Consider the following 21,263-nt stretch of genomic DNA (forward strand, 5'->3'; position numbering starts at 1 on the left):
CATTACAATATCCCGCATATCCGTCAGCCCTTGCTAAGCTATCACATCCAAGCATGCACCCTAAGATGTTTCTTATGAAATATTCATAAATATTTTCAAGTTACACATTCCTCTCATTCAAGGTAAGATTTAATGGCTACATTTTCCTGAAGAAGTTAATGCGAACTCTTCTCTAATAATAGACGAGCTCAGATATGTAAGCGCCCCATGATTTCACTCAGACCAGGCACTCTGGTCTGGAACAAATTCAACACCAACCAATTCACGTTCAGCCTTCTCTTGTTAGGTGCTTAAGGCTATGTCTTCCTGGCTGTCAGTAATCTGATACAAATATTAAAATTCAGTCAATGTAGATGAAGAGTAATTAAACTATAATGACTATATTCAAGCCACCAGTTGACTTTTTACCATACTTTGTGGGGAGAATATCAAGTGACATTCTTTTAACCCTTAAACCAGATTCTGGGCAGCTAAATCGGTAAATCTGAATCCGCTGTTTTGATTAAGGGCAGAAGCCGACTGAAAGACTCTCCACATAAACGGGAAATCCTGTCCAAATGGAAAGCATATCTTATACCCAATCAGTTCACATGGAGGGAGAACACATTAAATTAATGCTTAAACAGAGGCATTTACAGGGACCTGTGGAGAATCCTGGTTTAGTCCACTCTTATCCACACTCCTCTCCCAACTTTTTTATTTTGAAAAATTATGTTTCCTTAATGAAAAGTTTTTAAAAAATTTTAATTTAAAATTTAAAAAATTTTTTAATTTTATTTATTTATTTTTAGTGAAGTATAGTCAGTTCAATGTATTAATTTCTAGTGTACAACATGTTTCAGTCATACATATATATATACATATATCCATTTTCATTTTAGGTTACTACAAGATATTGAATATAGTTTCCCATGCTATACAGAAAAAATCTGCTGTCTATCTATTTTACAATATAGTAATTAGTATCTGTGAATCTCAAACTCCCAATTTATTCCTTCCCACCCTCTTTCCTCCTGGTAACCAAAAGTTTATTTTCTATGCCTGTGAATCTGTTTCTGTTTCCTAAATACATTCATTTGTGGGGTTTTTGTTGTTGTTGTTGTTTTTAGTTTCTACATATGAGTGATGTCATATGGTATCTTTCTTTCTTTCTGGCTTACTTCACTTAGAATGACAACCTCCAGGTCCATCCATGTTGCTGCAAATGACATCATTTTATTCTTTTTAATGGCTGAGTAGTATTCTTTTATATAAATATACCACAACTTCTTTATCCAGGTCATCTGTCTATGGACATTTAGGCTGTTTCTATGTCTTGGCTATTATAAATAGTGCTGCTATGAACATTGGGGTGCATGTGTCTTTTTGAATTAGAGTTCCCTCCAGATATATACCCAGAAGTGGGATTGTTGGATCATACGGTAAGTCTATTTTTTGTTTTTTTGAGGAATCTCCATACTGTTTTCCATAATGGCTGCACCAAACTACATCCCCACCAACAATGTAGGAGGGTTCCCTTTTCTCCACACCCTGCCCAGTATTTATCTTTTGTGGGCTTTTAAATGATGGCCATTCTGACTGGTGTAATGTGATACCTCACTGTAGTTTTGATTTGCATTTCTCTGATAATTGGCAATATTCAGCATTTTTTCACGTGCCTATTGGCACCCTACCCAGGCAGTAACAACAAATAGGACCTAATTAAACTTAGAAGCTTTTACCCAGCAAAGGAAACCATAAGTAAAACAAAATGACAACCTATGGAATGGGGGGAAATATTTGCAAATGATATGACTGACAAGGGCTTAATTTCCGGAATATATGTAACAGTTCATACAGCTTAACAACAACAACAACAAAAACCAATCCAAAACTGGGCAGAAGATTTAAACAATCTATACTCTCTACATCACAAAAGTACATGACCTATTACTTGAATAACTATCAATCATTGATTCATATTATGAAATAAGAAGGATAAAGATGAGCAATACTTTCCATAGAAGACACTTCAGGGGTTACACTTCTATTTTATCCCAGAAAATAATCAGATGGCCCTCAACTTTTACACAGAAATGTTCTTTATATGAATTCCATTAAGGAGACTAACTATAGGAGCACTCTATGATAACCAACATATGAAAAAACCAAATGAGTCACTAATCTTTCACCAAATCTAGGTTTGCACGAGTTTCTTCACTGCTAACATATTCTACCTCCTCCTATTGCAGAGGTCAGATTGTGCTCAGCTGAGACCTAATACGATGTATAGCTTCATGATTTCTATAAGGAACACCTGTATGCCGAGTCTCTGCAGATTTACTGCAGATTCTAATATAGAAACTCAGGACCCACAAAGCTAAGTTTTAATAACCATATCAGTATTTTTGATAGTCAGGAAATTTGTGGAAGCATTATATTAATGTAAGACAAGAAAGGAAAATAAAACAGAATGTATTAAGTGCTAGGTACTTTCTAAATAAAAAATAATTTAACCCTCAGAAAAATACTGTAATTTAGCTAACACCATCTTGAAAGTGGAGAAACCAAATTTTAGAGTGATTAAATATCTTGCTCATACTAAATAAACAGGAGATCGTTTTGCTCACAAAGTGTACAGGTTTTTTTTACTTCATGACTGTCTGTATCCTACAGGTTTGGGGAAGTAATTTAAGCATCTGTTTGTCACTACCATAACCTCAGAACACAAGGAAATAAAAATGTAGTTCACCCAAGTTTCAAACTATGTCACACAGATCTGGGGGAAATGCTTTACTAGGGATGATTTCTGCAGGGATACCGGTTTGAATCAAACCTGAAGGCACCTTTTCAAATTCACAATCTATAATGCTAAATTTCACATTATACAAGAAATCTGAGGAATTCCACTTGCTTGTGCATCTAGGGTTTTAGTATTGTTAAATATTACTAGCTAACAGTTATCTGTTATAACTACTGAAAAAGAAACAAGGTTTTCCATACAGCATGTAAGAAGCTTGGAAGTGGCCACTCTCTGAGCAACAAGCAAAAAAGCTGCACAAACCAAAAAAAAAAAAAAAAAAAAAAATCAACTCTTCTTAGATTCACAAGAGAAGTAAAGTCATAGGGCAAACTGCTACCCACAAAACTGGAGAGACTAGCAGGCAAATACACAAAAAAAGTACAACTTACCAGAGCAGAAACCACCCTGAGAAACAGCCCCTGGGCAGAGAAGCCGGATCTGGCGTTGGCGGAAGCTCGGGCAGGCCAAGGCTGTGAGGTATAAACTCCAGGGGCCCAACCATCACCGACCAGCCCACACTTGCATGAGCTCCACCTGGTTCTCCGAGTGATTACTGGAGAAAAACTCTCGTGTGCCTCTGGCAGGGGAGGGAGAGAACCATTTTGAAAGATGCCAGAGCGTTCTGTTTTTCTTAACAAGGCCTGCCCTCAGGGGGATCTATTTAATCAAACCCTAAAGGGCTCAGGTTTCATCAGAGTCTGAAGTGCGGGAAGGGGACTTGCCAACGCAGCTGCTTCTAGTCTTCCCCGTGGTGGAGACGGGGAAAGACCCGACTCAGTATCCTTCTGTTGCCGAGAGGAGGAAAGTCAGCTACCTCGGTTCTTAGTGACCCAAAAAAAATGAATTTTTAGTGAAAGACAGAAAGCGTGATTAAACAAGGTTTTATTAGTAAAGTAAAAAGGTAGTAAAAGGTAGTGCCCTCCTGAGAACTGGGAGCAGGCCAACCCAAGAGAGGGAAAACGGCCGAAAGTTTTCACTTGTAAGATTTCAATTGAAATGAAAACAGTATGATTAACATTCACATACTAATCACCTGACCTCTTCAGCTGTTATTTTTTCCATATTTGCTTTATTTTTTGGTATGTATCTTTCTCATTCTGAACAACTGTAAGTAATCTGAAAACTCTGTTTAGTCGTGAAGAACCATGATAAAAGCCATAGTGGTGCTAGGTCTAAGAAAAGTATCTCATGGGTTCCTTCATAAACACAGATAAATTAATGAGCTCTGGGGATCCCAAAAGGCAGTGGGTTTGGAAGGACAGCCCTAGCCCTCCTGTGTAGTACATGCGTGACACGAAGACACTTAGACTCTCAGACTCAGTTACTCACTATCGAGCAGTGACAACACTGACTTCATCAGGATTTTGTGAGGATTATGAGTGTTTATATGAGACAGTGTATCTGAAAGAGTATTGTTACACAGATGCTATTTGGTAACTATGTTTTTAAAAATCCTCCAGTGACAATAAGAACTGTTTCTTTATCTGGTTACAACACAATAATAATGAAGATTTATCGAGCACTTACTGAAAACTAGATGACTATCATTACACTGTTTTTACAAGGGAAAAAACAAGGTTTGAAGACTGCCTCCTAGTGATTAAGTAGCAGAGTTGGGATTCTAAGCCCACATAACTGATCACATTCTATAATTTAGTCAGGGAATGTGAGGTAGGAAATTTACTGTAAGTGCAAATAAACAGCTGATGCAAAAATATCCACAAAAGCTACCCAAGTCAGAACTGTGACACATTCAAATTCGTCTTTAGCCATCTCTTCTACTCCTAATCCATCACCCAAGTAAAGTGTCCCTAATGTTTTCCCTACCCTAAGGCTACTGAACCGGTATTGTCCTGATGTCAATTACCTTTGAGTAAAATCCTTATCAATTATTTTCTTCATAGTGACATCTTAACAATTTCCCATAAATGTATGAAGGAGTAACATCTAATTTCCAGCATTAACAGAAATAATTTAAGCCAGACAGGCCTCCCCAGCCTCCCAAATCACATGAAAATGGTCTCTTACTCTGCCTATTCGTCAAGTGCCATCCGCATGCACGCGTTTCCCAGTTTCAGGGCAAAAAGCCGCTTTCTATTCGATCAGAATTTTAAACAGTCAAATTAATTATAAAACACAAGCCTTTCTTGGCTTATCAGTTGCCTGTTCTCTATGCTACCTTATGTTTAAAACAGATTTTATCTACCTTTTTTTTTATAATCAATTTAAAGCACAAAATGATTAAGTCAAGCCCGCCCCCTCACCCAAAAAAAATCCACATTCATAGTAAGTCATATCAGGAATTTTTTAAAAACCAAAGAAAAATAATTTTATATGTGTTTTGCAAATCATCACATTCAGTACACCGTCTATGGCCTTTTTTTCACTCTACTGTTTCCTACAAAGGTGACTCTATTTTCTCCAGATCTCTTTAATTGTGACTGAGCATTAAATAGTCTTTCATTTAGCTTTGCTGCCTAAGAATGACAGATGATAAAGAACCTGAGAATATTGCAGATAATTTCTAGACATTAAATTACCTGATTAACAATATAATCAATAAATTTTTGATCCCATCAGAATCATATCCTGTGGTTACCCTCATCTTTGGTTTACTTTGAAATAGGCTGGTGTACATGTAATCATGTTGAAAGCAGTAACTACAAATATTATAACAGACAGAATATGTCAGCACACATAATACCACAGGAAGCCAATGTGTGCTAATTTGCTTCATTCCGTTTACTACTCTAAATTAAAAACAAACTTTTAATCCAGGTACCTCACATACATGTGAAAGGTTTAGGTAACCTGGTATGGAAGTTGCATAAAACATCTCAGTAAGGAAGGATTTCAAATGGGTACAACAATGTTTGCCTATCTGTAATATAAGAGTAACTTGGGAGAAAAACTAATTTCATTTTAATCTGAATATTATATATATATATATATATATATATATATATATATATATATATATATATATTTTAAAACTGTTTTAGTCTTAAAGAATCCTTGGCCTTGTAAAGTGTATAAAACTCAGAGTTTGGTATCATCCAAATATAAGGCAAAGCAAAGTGTTAAAACTGTCCTTTTCTTAACAAAACTAAAATTAAATTAGATTATAATATAAATTATATCTATGTAGACATAAATTAGATCATATCACAGAGGGTTTAATATCCATAATGCCATCACCAGTTGTACTATTATTTAATGGCAGATATGCTATTATTTAAAAGCAAGGAAATTAGAACAGGTATTAATTTGGGTATTGGACCAGTGTCAAGTAAGCATGGCATGTTAGACCGTAAGGGTTCCTCTTGCATTTCAATCAGTAACTCATCTTATATATGATGAAATGTATCCTAAAACTGCTTGAAAAGTGTGTGTGTGAATTATAAAAGAAGTTTGATATTCATTTACAAAATTTTAAGCACTTACGAAAAACAAACATGGCCTTTACTAATAGACAGGGATAGTAATGTTAACAACTTAATAGCTTTATATCAAAACAAAAAGAAACTTATAATTGAAAATTGAAACAAACATAATTTTCTTTGAAGAATATGCTTATAGTTCTTCTTTGATTGTGAATATGAGTCCAAACTTAAGTCTGTTATACTATAGGTATTTCTGGGATTACAGAGATGCTTTAATTTTTCTAAATTTTCCAATACAAAATTGACTTAAAGCATGGAATTATTCCAATGATGATTGAAATTCTTAGTGTTGACAGAGTTTTAAAATTTAGATATTTCTTGACTATAATATTCAAATAACTTATTAATTTAAGAAAACTCAAAATAAATGTATTATGCTAAATGAGATTACTAGGTATAATCTAAAATGCAACACAAGACACATACAAAATTGATGAAAAGATTAAGAAATTTGGAAATGTAAATCTAGTAAAAAAAAAAGTAACTTTTTTAAAACCTGTAGTAGAAAGGTTTTTCAAACTGCACAGTATTAAAACCACTAAAGCTTTATTCCTAACTATAACATATATGGGGCTATAAAACCTTTCCAATAACTTTTGCTTAAACACAGTAAAAATATTTTTTCAGTTAAAAAGCAATTTCATGAATATTTATGAGAATAATAAATTAAGGTATGTTAATAATTACTTATTAAAATAATATTTTATTGAGTGTATATGCTTTCAGAGTTCAAGTGAAAATATTTTAAGCTTGTGTAGCTACATTAAGGTTTTATAGCTTATTAAAGGTTAATTTGTTATAAAAATGGGAAGCCTATTGGATTCAAAAGTAGATACAATACATTGTGCAGCTGTATTTTAGAGGTGCTTTCCTCCTGAAAAAAATATTAATTTTTTTCAATGATGCCTCTTTCCAGAAGTAATTTAACTGCATCTTCGCATATTTTATAGCAACAATAAATTAGTAAAACTCAAGTTGCTGCCTAGGACTCCTTACCGATGTGTCCCTGAGGAAGGTAATAATTAATCTATTTTTACCAGCGATAATGAATGAGGGAAAAAAAAAACAGCAAAAAAGAAAGAACTTAGTGCCATATAGTGATGAATCCTTACACAGCAAGTGGGTTCTTCTAAAACTTGGTTAGTACAGAGCTAAGGATTTATTCATTTTTTAATTTAAAAAATGGTTAACACCCATGACCTCTACAAAATATCAATGCAGAAGTGAAAGGAACTATGCAAAACTTCCAAGTCAGTTTTAAGATGTTCTGACTTCAAATATGTAAGAATATCTTGAACTGAAGTTTCAACATCATAACCATTCCTGAAATAATCTAAACCCTTTACTGAAGTACTGAGCCTTTACTTCAACAAACAAGGCTGGGATTATACCATTTAGCAAATGACACAAACTTCGGTTTTGACTACATAGATTGCTGACCATTAAGAAAATGGAATTCAAGCAGACAATGTAGTACTTGATAAAACATTTTGATGTGATTAAAAAATATTACCCTTCTTTTAATGAGGGCTTAGTATGTTCCAGGCACTGTGTTGAGCACTTACATGTATTATTTCAATTAATGTCTACAACAGCCTTATGATGTAGGCAATTTCGTGATGTTCTTGGAACCATACACAACACCTCAAATATCAAAATAAATTTAAAATTTGCATTAGATGTTTATACAACTACCCTATAAATGTAATACAGTTTTAGTCATAAAATATTATTCTCTTAATACTATACAATTCCATCACCTCACAAAATGTCTGTGCATGAAAATAAACACTGAAGAATGTGAAAATTAAAAGCATCTCCAATCCTGAGGTCACTGTTTATATTCATCCTTAACAGTCAAGTCATATTTATTTTTAACATTCAGTACTCTATCCACACAAAAAAATTAGAGGCAATTTTAATTTTTTTCTTTAATTGAGCTTCAAATTATGCTACCTGGCATCAGCATAATCCTTATTGTTAAATAATGCAAAAGTACAATCTTCAGAGACCATATTTCTGTAATTGATTTATCTAATGAGTATATTATGATATTCAGTTCAGTTTTGCAAGTTTGAGAGAACTGACATTTCCCCATTATTAAATTCATATGCTGTCTCTTTAGAATTTTATTAAAATTTTAAGGGCATACTAATAATAAATAATATTTCTTAGAAATTATGCATGCATTTTAAGATTTAATGCTCACACAACCTTGTGAGCTGAGATTACTTTTATCACCATTATAGAGATTTTTTTCAAGGAAAAAAAAAAAACTCAGAGACTTCAGAGGGTTTAGGTGATAGTCTAAGGTCACTTAAACATCAATCAGAAGAGCTTGAACATGAGCCTGTCTCTACCATCATCGCATCCTGCCATGCAGTGCTTCACTATTCAAAATAAATTACCTGTTGAAAACAGAACAAATACAGCACGTTGGGAGGAATGAGAAACCTATCCACACCAAGAAAAAAAAAAAAATCAAAACAGACAGAGAGAGAGAGGAGGGATCCTGAAACGTGAAAGGATGTCTCAGGATTAAAACAAACCAGATGTTATGACCATAGCGACATCTATACTGGGGAGTCCAAATAATTCCTCAAATTTAAAGTATGTCTAAAACTTAACTTTTTCAGATTTTAGAGTAATATGTACATATACCAACATTTCTGAAACATGTATAATTTTAGGGAGTGAACTAGGAGGAATCAACTGCTGTTGTCTTTCTTTCCTCCTGTCCTTCCTTTCTCCCTCTCTGGTCTCTGTCTTCTGTCTCTCTTGTTGGATTTCTTGCTTTTCTTAGTTTATATTATAACATTAAGAGGAACAAAATGCTCAGCATCTTTCCTTGTGGTACCAAACCTACACGAATGCAGGGGGATTATTTATGCTTAACATATTACAATAAGATAAATGCAAAAATCAACCCATTTAATACAGGATGTCACTTGTTATAATTTCACAATATTCAAATGGTTAGTAAAAGTAATTAAATTGTATTATCATGTAAGTAAAATACAGACATGACTTCTGAACTATAGGATTCATTCATGACAGACATGGAAGATTTGTAGACACACCTTCATTTGATTTTGAGCCATGAAAAGCACTTTAATATTAGGAATAAGATCTGAAGCATTCCATTAGATTTGCTTGTTCTAAATTCACTTTCTTGAAGTCTGATTGCTAAATGGCAGAATAATGACTCGGTCTCAAGTTTTTTCATTATAAGTTATGATTGAAGTTGTGTTTCAACAAAAACTACCTTTTGTGGATATGGTAATATTTGGTCTACATCATTTAGAAAAATAACTAAAGTCAGTCAATGGAAAATGGAAAGCATTCTGATTTTAAAAAGTAAACGCAGTTTTGGCTTTTAAATGTGTTAAATCATTGTTCTCTGATTTTGTGTTCTAGTTCTGACCGTGTTTTCCTGACCAATGGAGCAGCTCTGGAATCTTATAATTACAAAATCTGAAGCATTGGTCTTTTGTAATTACTTCTGAGAACTGAGTATGAGGCATCTCATTAAATCAGCCAGGGAATAAGCATACATTTTCCAAGTATCAAGACAGTGTTCACTTTTTTAATATTTGTTCATAAAATGCCCTCACAAATTATCTTTAAAAATAAGCAAGCTTGCCTCCACTTACAAAACTATACTGAAAACATCATGAATTACACTGAATTAAATGTTTTTTCTCACCTGAAATAGTTCTAGAATGTCATATAAATAGATCCGCCAGGTTCATCAATATCAGGGAAAATTGTAATGCATCAAAATTTTCAGTAAGGAAAGAGAATTTCTCTTCTCTCCTCTCAGCCTCACTGCCACATCACACATAAGGTTGTACGAATGCACACACACAACCACCACACACACAGACACACCATGAATATTTTATCTTCAAAAACTATTGAATTACTTTTTTATATATTGTCGAATACATTGTTGTACTATTGTACTAGGTGCCACATACTTTTGATACTAATTGTTAGCTAAATGCATCATATATTAATTTTGGGAAATAAAAAATAAATTTTAGAGCTACATCTTAAACTTCTACCACAAAGAGTAGGGTAAATGCTACTCTATTAACTGGAATAAAGAAAAAATAATTCTCTTGAATGCAGTTATCAGAGTGATTGTCATCAGAAAAAAAAAAGACTAGAGTAAATGAAACAAAGAGTAGTTCAGCAACTATGAAAAGCATAAAAATGCTTTACGTTAAGTTAGTCTTCAAAATATAGTGCTTCTCGGCATTTATTTTACCTAAACTAGAGAATTCCTTATTGATTTTCCTATTGTCCACTGGTTGAGAACTGATTGGTAAATCAACAAATACAAAGATTTCCTTACTAAACCCCCAACTCAATGTTTTAAATGTGCTTTTTGGTAGATTAAGTTGGGTTTGAAATTCAAATAGTATGAAGTTTACTTTCCTCCTAATCTGTTGGAAACAATCTATGTACAAAGTATAAACACATAACCACTGTTCCCTACCTCTCATTCCCTTGCAGGCTCTTCTCAAAGGCCTACCTGTGTAAGCTTCCTATATGGACTTGAGCAGTAGATGGTTAAGTTATACACTGGCCAAGCAATGCACAACTGATATTAAAATAAAAATCTTATTGATGAATGGATAGGAACTGTTTCATTTGTAGGAAACTACAAAATCATCTGAATTCCTCTATCATTAAAATTGTGATTATGAGGATAAAATGGCATATAAGAAAAATGCAAAAGAAACAGCTAATATTTGGCTAGTATCTTACTATGCAAATGTGAGTACTAGGAATGTACTGTATGTTACTACATTTATTGAAAATAGAATAGCATTTTTTACATGTAATTTTATGAATTTTTACATGTAATTTCACCATGCACAAAAGATGTAAGATATTTAGTCATTTATAATTTTACTGTACGCAAATTCGACTCCTGTAAGACTCAGGGGTTATATGTAGCATGGACACAGACGACGGCCCAGCTTCCACATTTCAGTGGGATTTACTCAATTTCTGGCAGTCATGGAGTAAAACAGTAATTTTTTTTTATTACTGCTTTTTGTGAAAATGCCTCTAAAGGAAAGCCAGATGCTTTTATTTCATTATATAAAATAAATTTCATACTAGAAAGCTATTTAGCAATTTGGGAATTGGCGAGGGTCTTAGAATCTGCTTTACTATGCCTCAGATTGTCATTGAGAGAAATCTAGATGAACCCATTATGACATAGAAAAGAATTTTTTATCTTAAATTTTCAGGAATTAAAGCACTCTCCTATAAAATAAAATGCTTTAAGTACAAAGTGAAAAGAAACTTAAAGCCTTTCCTCTAAAGGTTTAAGCTAAAGGAAAACTAGCACAAGCTGGCCCCAAAGACCTTGGCTGGCCCTTTCTTGCAGCAACAAAGAGGAGATGTCAAGGTGTTACAGCAGGCAGATAGCTAGGTATGAGCAGAGAAAGGGGGACACAGGCCAAATGGCAGGAATTGGGCAAAACAGAGGGGCACAGGCCAAACACAGGAAAGCATACATCATGTAAGCACCAGGGGTCCCTGGGCAGAGAAAGAAAAGCAGGAACCTCTGGGCTGATAAGTTGTCACACCTTTGGGGGAGATAAGCAGTCGGGAGGCCAACAAAAAAGGAATCTCCAGTGTCCAAATGTAACTTTTTGCTCATTATGCTCACATTTCAATAAAATTAGCCTTGCAGATTAGAAGTACCCATCATGCACAGGCACCATGACACTTCCGATCCAGACTAAATAAGGACAAAAACCCCTCCTCCCCTCGGGAAGGGGGAGTTCAGATGAAAATCAGGTGATATGACCCCAAACCCTTCCCTGTCCAGTGAATACTCCACCAATTCATTTTTACACCCATGTAACCAGCTTACCAAAGAAACTCAGGGCAGCTGCTCACCAGAGCCTGCCTGCTCTCCCCTTGAGAGTTACTATTTATCCCGTAATAAATCCCTACTTTACCTTCTTAACCTCCCTGTCTCATCTCTAAATTCTTTCTGCTGCGAGACAAGAACCTAATTACCAGCAACAAAGGCATGTATCTGGCAGTCATTTGCCTTCTACAGTTCCTGCCACACAACGTGGGGATTCTCTCCCCAATCCCTTCCTAGAGCCTAAAATAACACATGCATAGCATTTAGGATAAAATGAATGAGATCGCCTCCTCCTTGGCCCCAGATGATTTTTCTATACATTTTAGGAAATCACCATTATGTTTCCCCTTTATTCTCCCCATCTCAGATGCAGAGCTCCCCATCCAGATTCATTTCTGAGCCATGACTTAGTAACTATTGCACAGTCAAAATAAGACAAACTTTTCTCTTTACTCATTCAGCTACATGTTCCCAGTCCAGATGCTCACTGAGAACCATGATTAACAGTTGTAATTCACAGAGAAGTCCTCTGGTCCTCTGCCTTTTTTTTTTTTCCAACCCAGCTGTATTACTGTATTGCCTCATTTTCCAGATTTCAGCCTCAGAATATATTTGATAAGCAGGTGAAGCAATTTCAGCTGTAATCCTGGTATATAACCTTGTCTAATTCAAGCTTCCTTTTTCCTTTACAATGTGAATGTGTATTAACAGATATAGTATCAGTGATTCCATATCTCTGGGATAATCCACAGAAACCAGAGATGCCTAGAATGGAATTTAAAAGGGTAAAAAAAGGATGCCCATCTTCTCTGCCTAGGAGATAATGCCAAGTTTGTGGCAAGGCTCTGTCTGGCAGGGGAATTTTGCATAGTCCTCTGTGTTAAATCTATTCACAGGCTTGTAAGGAGGATGATCGGGGAAAATACAGCAGCTTCTTAAAGTGGGGTCCTACTCTAGATAAACCACTGATTCACTACTTTGTAGACATGACTGAAGAGTTTCATAATGTAAGTAAGTAATCTCTGGAACAGTCAAAACAAAATTAGCTATGTTATAACCCATTATCTACTAGTAAGAATTTTGAGTACTGTTAGAAAAAACGTTAAATGCCTTAACGACTTTTAAAGACTTCTTTTTCCATACAAAATATATATACAATCATTAGAAATTCACAAAAATACGAAGTAGAAATCATTCACAATTTCATCAACCCAATTTGTATAACTGGCCCCTACCACAAACCACATTTTAGTCTTATGCATCACAGCTATGTTAAACTAGCAGGGTTCCTGTAGTGTACCCAAGGCAACGTCACAGCAGTCCCCCGTTATCTATAGTCTCACTTTTGCAGGTTTCAGATACCCATGGTCAACTGCAGTCCGAAAATACACTAAATGGGAAAACTCCAGAAGAACAATTCCTAAGTTTTAAATTGCACGCTATTCTGAGTAGTGTGATGAAATCCTGGGCTGCCCTACTCCACCCAGGCAGGCTGTGAGCTCGCCCTTCGCCCAGCGTATCCAGGCTGTGTCCACTACCCTGCCCATTAGTCACTAAGCGGCCTTCCAGGTTAGCAGAGTGACTATGGCTGTAGCACATTCAGATAACTTTTATTACAGGATACTGTTACAGCTGCTCTATTTTATTATTAGTTATTGTTGTTAATCTCTTACTGTGCCTAATTATATATTAAACTCTATCACAGTTACATATGCATAAAAAAACATAGTATATATCGGATTTGGTACTGTCTGTGGTTTCAGGCACCAACTGGGGGTCTTGGAACGTATCTCCCACAGATAAGGAGGTCTATTGCACTTTGTTTCCCACTGCCCTTTTAGAACATCTGGAAAGGATTATTCTTCCCAAAGGAAGAATACCAAAAGGAAGATTTCTTCTGATTATTGGTAATAAAATGTCCGGTAAACAACCTGAATCATTTGTCTTAAATAATTAAAATGGCTAGTCTTATACTATGATCAAAACTGTACCCTTGATTGAAACTTCCATGTGCTTGACCCTCTACCAGATTGGGTCTGTTACTGGAAAAGGAGTATACTCTGTCTTATTTCCCTGCTCATGTACTAATGATAGTCATCTATAAATTGAAGATAATGAGCTATACCTCAATGCTATGGTTATTGTAAAGGTTAATGTGAAAAACAGATTAAAAATGTTTAGAAAAATATTTATTCCATATTTCTACCAATGTTACTTTTAGAAGTAATAATCACATATCATTAAATTATCTTCTTCATATTGTAATTATTGCATAGTATCCAACGGTACAAATGTAGCATGATTTTCAATGCCAAATTAGACATACATATCATTTCAAATATTTGTCACATTGTTGGTCATCATTGTGTTTATCACCTCTGGGCCCCCTCCCACCCTTTTAGGATATACTGATTGAAATGGAATTACTGGGTCCAAAGGTGATTATTTTAAGGCCTTTAACACATATTGACAAATTATCCTGAAAAAAATTAGTATCAATGTATCTTATACTTTCAAGACCATCTTAAAATTCTGGCCTGTTACCTACTACCAGGCATTGATTTAAGTATAAGGGCATCCTTGGAAGATAATGAAAAACAGGCACTGAATGTTCTCTTGTCTCCTTACAGAGTGTGCCAGCAGATTTCTGGAAACTTTTCTGGTCCTGGGAATTTGCAAAGCTCATTTAGGTTTGGAAGAGGAAAAATCCAATATATTTTCAGAACTAGAGAGTTCCAGTGACATAACTACACTGACCATTCTTTTTTAATAGAAAAAGAAAATGAAGAATGAGCAGTAGTGACTCTCTATTGTAGTGGCTCATTATGAGATACTTAGATTGAACTGCTTTAATTATGTAAATGCATCTAGTGGATGAATGTTAATAAACTTCTATTTAAATAAAATAAATCAAAAATCTGCTTTCTCCTTGGCATATCGTATTTTAATTAAATTTCTGAGCACAGTCAGTAACTGTGAAGTTATGTAGTTGACAAAATCAATCACTAAGGAGTGTTAATCACCTAGATACTAGTCTAACATAAAACAGGTGGTAATTAGACAACAGAAGTTTCGCAGATGTCATGAGAACAGGACACTGTGGTTCTCATTTTTAGTATTCCAGATAGGTTTTACAAAAGTTTTATCAAGTTCCCACAAGCTCATAATATCTTAAAGATCTTAATGTAAAATTTTCCATTTTGTAAATCCTATCTTCCTGTGGCACCCTATGTCCTTTTGTCTTTCTCTCTCCTCTTTCTTTCTCTCTCCCTCTCTGTCACACAAACACACACACACACACACTCACTCTCTTTCTCTCCGCACTCCCAGATGCATATATAACTGCAAGACAACGAAACTATTCACCCACCACCAAATAATAGCCATTGGACCAACCTTATAAAGTAGTGGCAATTTTCCTAATTTCAGAAGTGCAATCTGATTTGTTACATTTTTCATTTCTTTAATCCTCTTTAGGTCATCTGCATTTCCATAACTCACATCAATGACTTCGGCCTGAAAGAGAAAACAAAGAAAAATTAAGTCTTGTCAGAGGAATTATAGCAAATTGTCCATTTAGTGTAACAGAATCATTTATAGTAATTTGAAATGTTCAAAAGAAAACTAATCTCTCTTTTACCCTGTCCCAGTCATGACCTTTCTATTTCTACCAGGGTACAACAATTTGTCTTTGAGAAGTCACTTGAGAAAAAGGTTTCTAGTCATTTTTCCTTTGCCTTCTCCCTTCCAAACAAGTTACAAACCAGTTTTTGCCTCCAGTAGACCACTAAGTTTGGTATGTTCTATATTCATGTTTCTAGAATTTGAATCATTTTACAAAACACTGCAAAATTAATTTCCTTACGGTTCAACAACAATCATACCATTCTCAGACTTGAAAGAACTCAAAGATTCTCTATTGTTTTCCCAATGACATACAAAGTTGATGATGCACAGCTGTTCTGGATGTGCACGTATCCAGTTGTGCATGACGAGCGCCTGAGTTATACAGGACACAACCTGTACACCTGTACCACTCTGACACGCAAGACTTCAGAACATGACCCCTAACAACTATTGCTGTCACATTTCCCACTGCCCCACTACAGGCACATTGTATTTTACATCAATATTTTTCATTTTTAAAAGTCTTCTTTTTAAGTAAAAATTTCATGCATTCCTGTAGATTTTAATGGGAAGCCTCTAAAGTGGTTGCCCCGCCCCACCTCCTTGGAAAGTCCTGCACTGATGGTTCCATCAAATGCATTCCTATGAGCCAAGATGATTCCTTTCAGCTTTACTTTTTGTAATTTCTATTATAAAAATAATAGCTACTATGCTTTCCAATGATACAATTATAATACAAAATATATTGCTTCAAACTGCACTGAATGTACACAAAGGTGTTGATAAGGAGTTAGTGTTGGCAAAAGTGAAAGAATGGAGATGAAGAATCCAGACGTCTAACTTCCCACCCGTCTCAGGGCTAATACACTTCAAACAGTTTTACACAAAGAGCCTCCAAAGAAGACTCATTTGAAGAAAGAATTCTGTTTTTAGAAGAATATGTGAATACCAACAAGAGATCAGCAAATCCAATTATTTGAGGAAAGATATTTCCTTAGCCATGACATTCATCTATGTCTGTAAAAACTTTACTAATGCACTAAAGCCCATTTCAAATATTACCTATTTGATGAATCTTATCTCCCTGTTACCCAGTTACATGTGACCTTCTCTAATTTGAATCCCAGAATGATCTATTTCTATCCTTCTTAAGGTCCTTACTGGACCCATCTCTCTATACATATATTTGTCTGTCAGTTTCTATTTCAATTACAGGGTAATTTCTTCAATAAAGGGCCCATCATATACCCATTCTCACCTATGTGTCCAGCATACACTGTTGGCTTGTCTGTCTCAAATTGAAATGATTCCAGTTTATACAACGTCTCTCTTAAAATTAGGCTGTACTGTGGAAAGTATTTGACAAGAAAACCTAATTGTTAAAATTATTTCTGTCAGAATAGCTTTTCATCATATTTTTGTTCCTATTAAAATGTGAGTAAATCAGTGTCATATTAATTTGACTTTTGAGTTTGCTGATACCATTATCATATAAATATGGATCTATGAGTTTAAAGCCTGATTAAATAAATGATCACATAATATTAATAACCACATAGTAAAAATGAGAAAATTCATATTTTCCACTTCAACTTTCTAAGCTATTTACTAATTGTGATTCACTGATAGCTTCTTAAAACAGGGCTATTACTCAATGGGTTATATTAATGAACATACTTTTCATATTTAGGAGAAGTTGGGGGAAAATCATACTGGTCTCAGTGGGTATAGACCATACTATGACTTTTTGTTTGTGTACATACCAGAAAGATATGGCAGTTACAAGAGTAATAATCCTGTAAAAGACATTTACGTTATTGGAAGATAGCAACAGCTTGCATCAACAATAGCAATTTCAATTAAAGAGCTCTTCAACTCATCTTCCATAAACAGCACATGTCAATGGTCTTAACACGTAAGAAGGCTTTTTTTCACAAAGACATTTCACAATACAGGCATCATTATGTCAATTTATTTTGGCTTATGCACTATCAGGCTATGCATTAAAAGTCAATAATTACAGAAGTCTCAATGTTCTGACAGTTTGACAGGTGATAATAAAAATTACTTATTGCCTTCAAAGAATGCTTCTGAACCAGATCCTTTCTGAAAATTTTTACCTATTTACCTTCAAGCAAACTGAAAATCACACTTGTAAGAAAGCACATTGAATTTTCCTGAGACACAAATCAATAAACCAAGATATGATAAAATGTCAAGTCATTTCTTTCCAATCATCCTTGTTGCTACAACAACCTTCTTCTTAAGGCATGGATTTTGTCACACTAGAAAACTGTCCACTTAGCCAGTTGGGGTACTAATTTTAATTTATGTCCAAATACCAAGGATTAAGCCACATCTGAGTAGTCTTTGGGAAATGTCAAGTGAACAGGAACCTAGGTGCCTGATGAACTAGTCACTCTATGTGCACCAGGTTGTCTGACACGTAGAGGACTTCCTGACACACAGGAAAGAGTAAATGAGAGGTGCAGAATGAAATGGAACTAGCTCTGCTTTGCTTAATTTTTCTTTATCAGAGAGAAATACAAAAAAGTCTACACATTACTTTTTTATTTAAATTCCATACATTAATTTTTGAACAGAGAACTTAATACCATCAACAAATGATACCGAAAATCAAATATTTCATACATTGTTACAAAAAAAAGCATTGGGATGACAACAGAGTAGTGGGCCACATAGAAACAGTTAAAATGAAGTTGGCACATGTTAAAAACAAACATTAAACAATAAAATGCAATTGTCTTCTATCTGTGGTAAAATATGTGATTAGAAGGTATTATAAACCAAATAATTAGCAATGACTAAAAATAAGCACTTTAAAAAGTGACATGCTATAATATCAGGGGTTCTATACAAAGATGGAGACCCTATCTTGAGCAGAAGCAATGGAAGAGAAAAACCACGAAAAATAAATAGAATTGTTATTTTCTGTAGTTACCTAAACAAAATGAACAGAATAATCACAGAAAGTAACTAGGTCAGAGAAATGTCTCTAGGGCCATCCACCTGTTAATGTCTGGGCTCCACATTGAGGAACAATCCAGTGCCGTGTTTTTCTTCTACCTGAGGCAGCAAAAAATTATTCATGCTTATGAAATCATGTATGCTTTGAAATTACTCAGACTTGACATTTTCAACCAAATCAATCACTCTGAATCCTCCTAGTTCTTCTCTAAGACAGATTCTGAATGTACAGAATATTTGAAAAGCCTGCTTTGAGTAAAACAGTCATTTTCTACTCAAAAATCAGTAATGGTAAACCCAAGCAGTTCTCACACTGACAAAATGCAGGGTTATCAAAAGTACTATTCATCTAAATACAAGTTTTACTTTAGAAATTTACTATTATCTTATATAATCTAGCTTTTGAATATTCTTCAAATTGAAGTGTTTATGTTTATTAAAAACTTGTGAAATCAGAATCATCTCCCATGTTTACCATTATCATTACTTAAAAAAATTAGTATATTAGCATTGGTGAAGAGTTCAGAACACAAAGATTGTTAGAATTGTATTAGTACTTCTTTTTCAAGTTCACTCAAGGGCATTCCATTATAATGAATACCATGATGTATTAAAGCATGAAAGCCAAAGCTGCTTCCTCCCTTCCCTGTGACAGACATCACTAATCAATCAACAGTTTCAAACTCCTGAAAATAGTATTCTAGCTAATGACGACTAGTTAGATGGGGTTGACATAAGTAGGCAGCTATATAAAATATTAAATATTTTAATGTTAAATTTCTACTAATAATTTAAATAGCTAATATTGAGTTATTTAAAGTATTTAAAAAATAGAACAGCACAAGAATTAATCAGTTAAAATGAACTCCCAACCAATCAGAAGGGATGCCAGCGAGGGTGCTAAACTGCTCTGTCCCAACTGAATTCAGCATTAAGCATGAGACACACCATTCATTCTGCTGTCTTTAGTGGAAAAGGTCAGATAAAGGGATGGTTTGTTAATTTTATCAGTTTTTTTTTTTTTTTTTTACTGTAGTATACACACATGCTGAAAAAAAATTTGCTACAATAACATACAAAATGCTTAATGGCATAGTGAACTTTTTTATCTTATTCTTTTTTTTTTTTTTTTACAGTGACCACGTTTTGATAGCAGAAATAACAAAGATAAGCCAGGGTAGTCACTTGTCTTGGCATACGGTAATTATTTTTTAACAAATTTGCAAAATGTCTTCATAACCTAACACATAATGCACATCCATTAAAAGGAGAGAAAATTAAGTTAAAAACTATGTAACATAGAAATTTAACCAAAGTGAAGCAAAGTTCTGTCAAGATTACATTTCCATATTTTAAGTCAATAGTCTCCGAAGTCAATAGACAAAACAATGTAAATTTGGGGTATGAATGCATACTAGATTAAGAAAACAGATTGTTTGGAGGAAAAAAATCTTTAAGTTTTCCCAAATTTAAGAAATAATCCCTTAGAGAATATTTAGATACTCATTTGTATTATTTGGCCAACATTCAAAAAATAACATAGTAAGTGAGAGTATGTTTTTTAGCCATCTTTATTAAAATATATCCTTTAAAAAGAGAATATAAAAATATACACAGAGAGTAAGAGAAAAACCAGGAGAAAACAGAATTATCAAAGTCCAAGGAAGAGAGTAATAAACAGATTTTTTTTTAATTTTCCAACAATACATGCCAGGTTATACTGTAGTTTCCAAAGGTACGGAGGGAAAAATTTTACAAAGGTTGCCTTCATACCATGCTTACTTTCTCTTGCTGAGAGGTTGACAATAAAAATTAAAGACATTAACAGTTCTGAAGACTTTTCGTTATGATACGCCCTAAGGATAATAAAGAAGTAACATCATAGAGCGTGGTGAGAAATTATTGTAATAAGGAAGTCAGGGAAGGCATTGCTAAGGTCATATGCAAATAATCAGAAGCGTCACTCCAGTCTGGATCTTTTAGGCAGTTAAGCACAAACTCCTTGAGAGAATAAGAACCTATATCAAATAATCAAAGATGTCGAATGTGTTAAGTACTAAGACAGGATGACCAAATTGTGAAACAGGAAGTTACTGATTTTCTTATAGGGATGGGCATTAGATGGGATAAACTTTCAGGAAATTTATCAGTAAAGGAAGGAGCAACATTAAATGGTAGAGCAACATTTACGTTACACTCAACATTTAGGAGCAATATTTAGTTGGTAGATGTTTAACTGAAGGCTGTGGTAATATGTTGGTTAATTTGTTAGCTTTACCAAAAAAGGGAATCAAGAATGCTTACAGACTACAAGGAAGCTTGGCCATATTTGGGTGATAAACCTAGAAACAAAAGAAATATAAAGAAACTGGTTCTAGATTATTTTTTCTCAACGTGAGAATGAATGAATTAGTGTAAATGATTCACCCTACTCCATTTATATTTCCATGACTATCAGCAATAATTGATGAGAGTTTCAGCAACTTAATCATTTTTCCCATGTTTGACCTATTTACCCTGTTTC

At 34.3% G+C, this 21,263-nt stretch overlaps 1 protein-coding gene across 11 annotated transcripts in view; it reads right to left on the reverse strand.

The window, feature by feature from the left end:
- The window catches only part of NAALADL2 (N-acetylated alpha-linked acidic dipeptidase like 2), a 1,180,690-nt gene that overhangs the window by 497,119 nt on the left and 662,308 nt on the right, over positions 1-21,263 (reverse strand). For all 11 annotated transcript variants that reach the window (XM_032484091.1, XM_032484056.1, XM_032484093.1 and 8 more), the window contains one exon: positions 15,521-15,640. In XM_032484091.1, coding sequence (XP_032339982.1) covers positions 15,521-15,640 — 120 coding nt within the window. The remainder of the gene's footprint in view (positions 1-15,520; positions 15,641-21,263) is intronic.

Source organism: Camelus ferus, chromosome 1, assembly GCF_009834535.1.
Source record: "Camelus ferus isolate YT-003-E chromosome 1, BCGSAC_Cfer_1.0, whole genome shotgun sequence".
NCBI lineage: Eukaryota > Metazoa > Chordata > Mammalia > Artiodactyla > Camelidae > Camelus > Camelus ferus.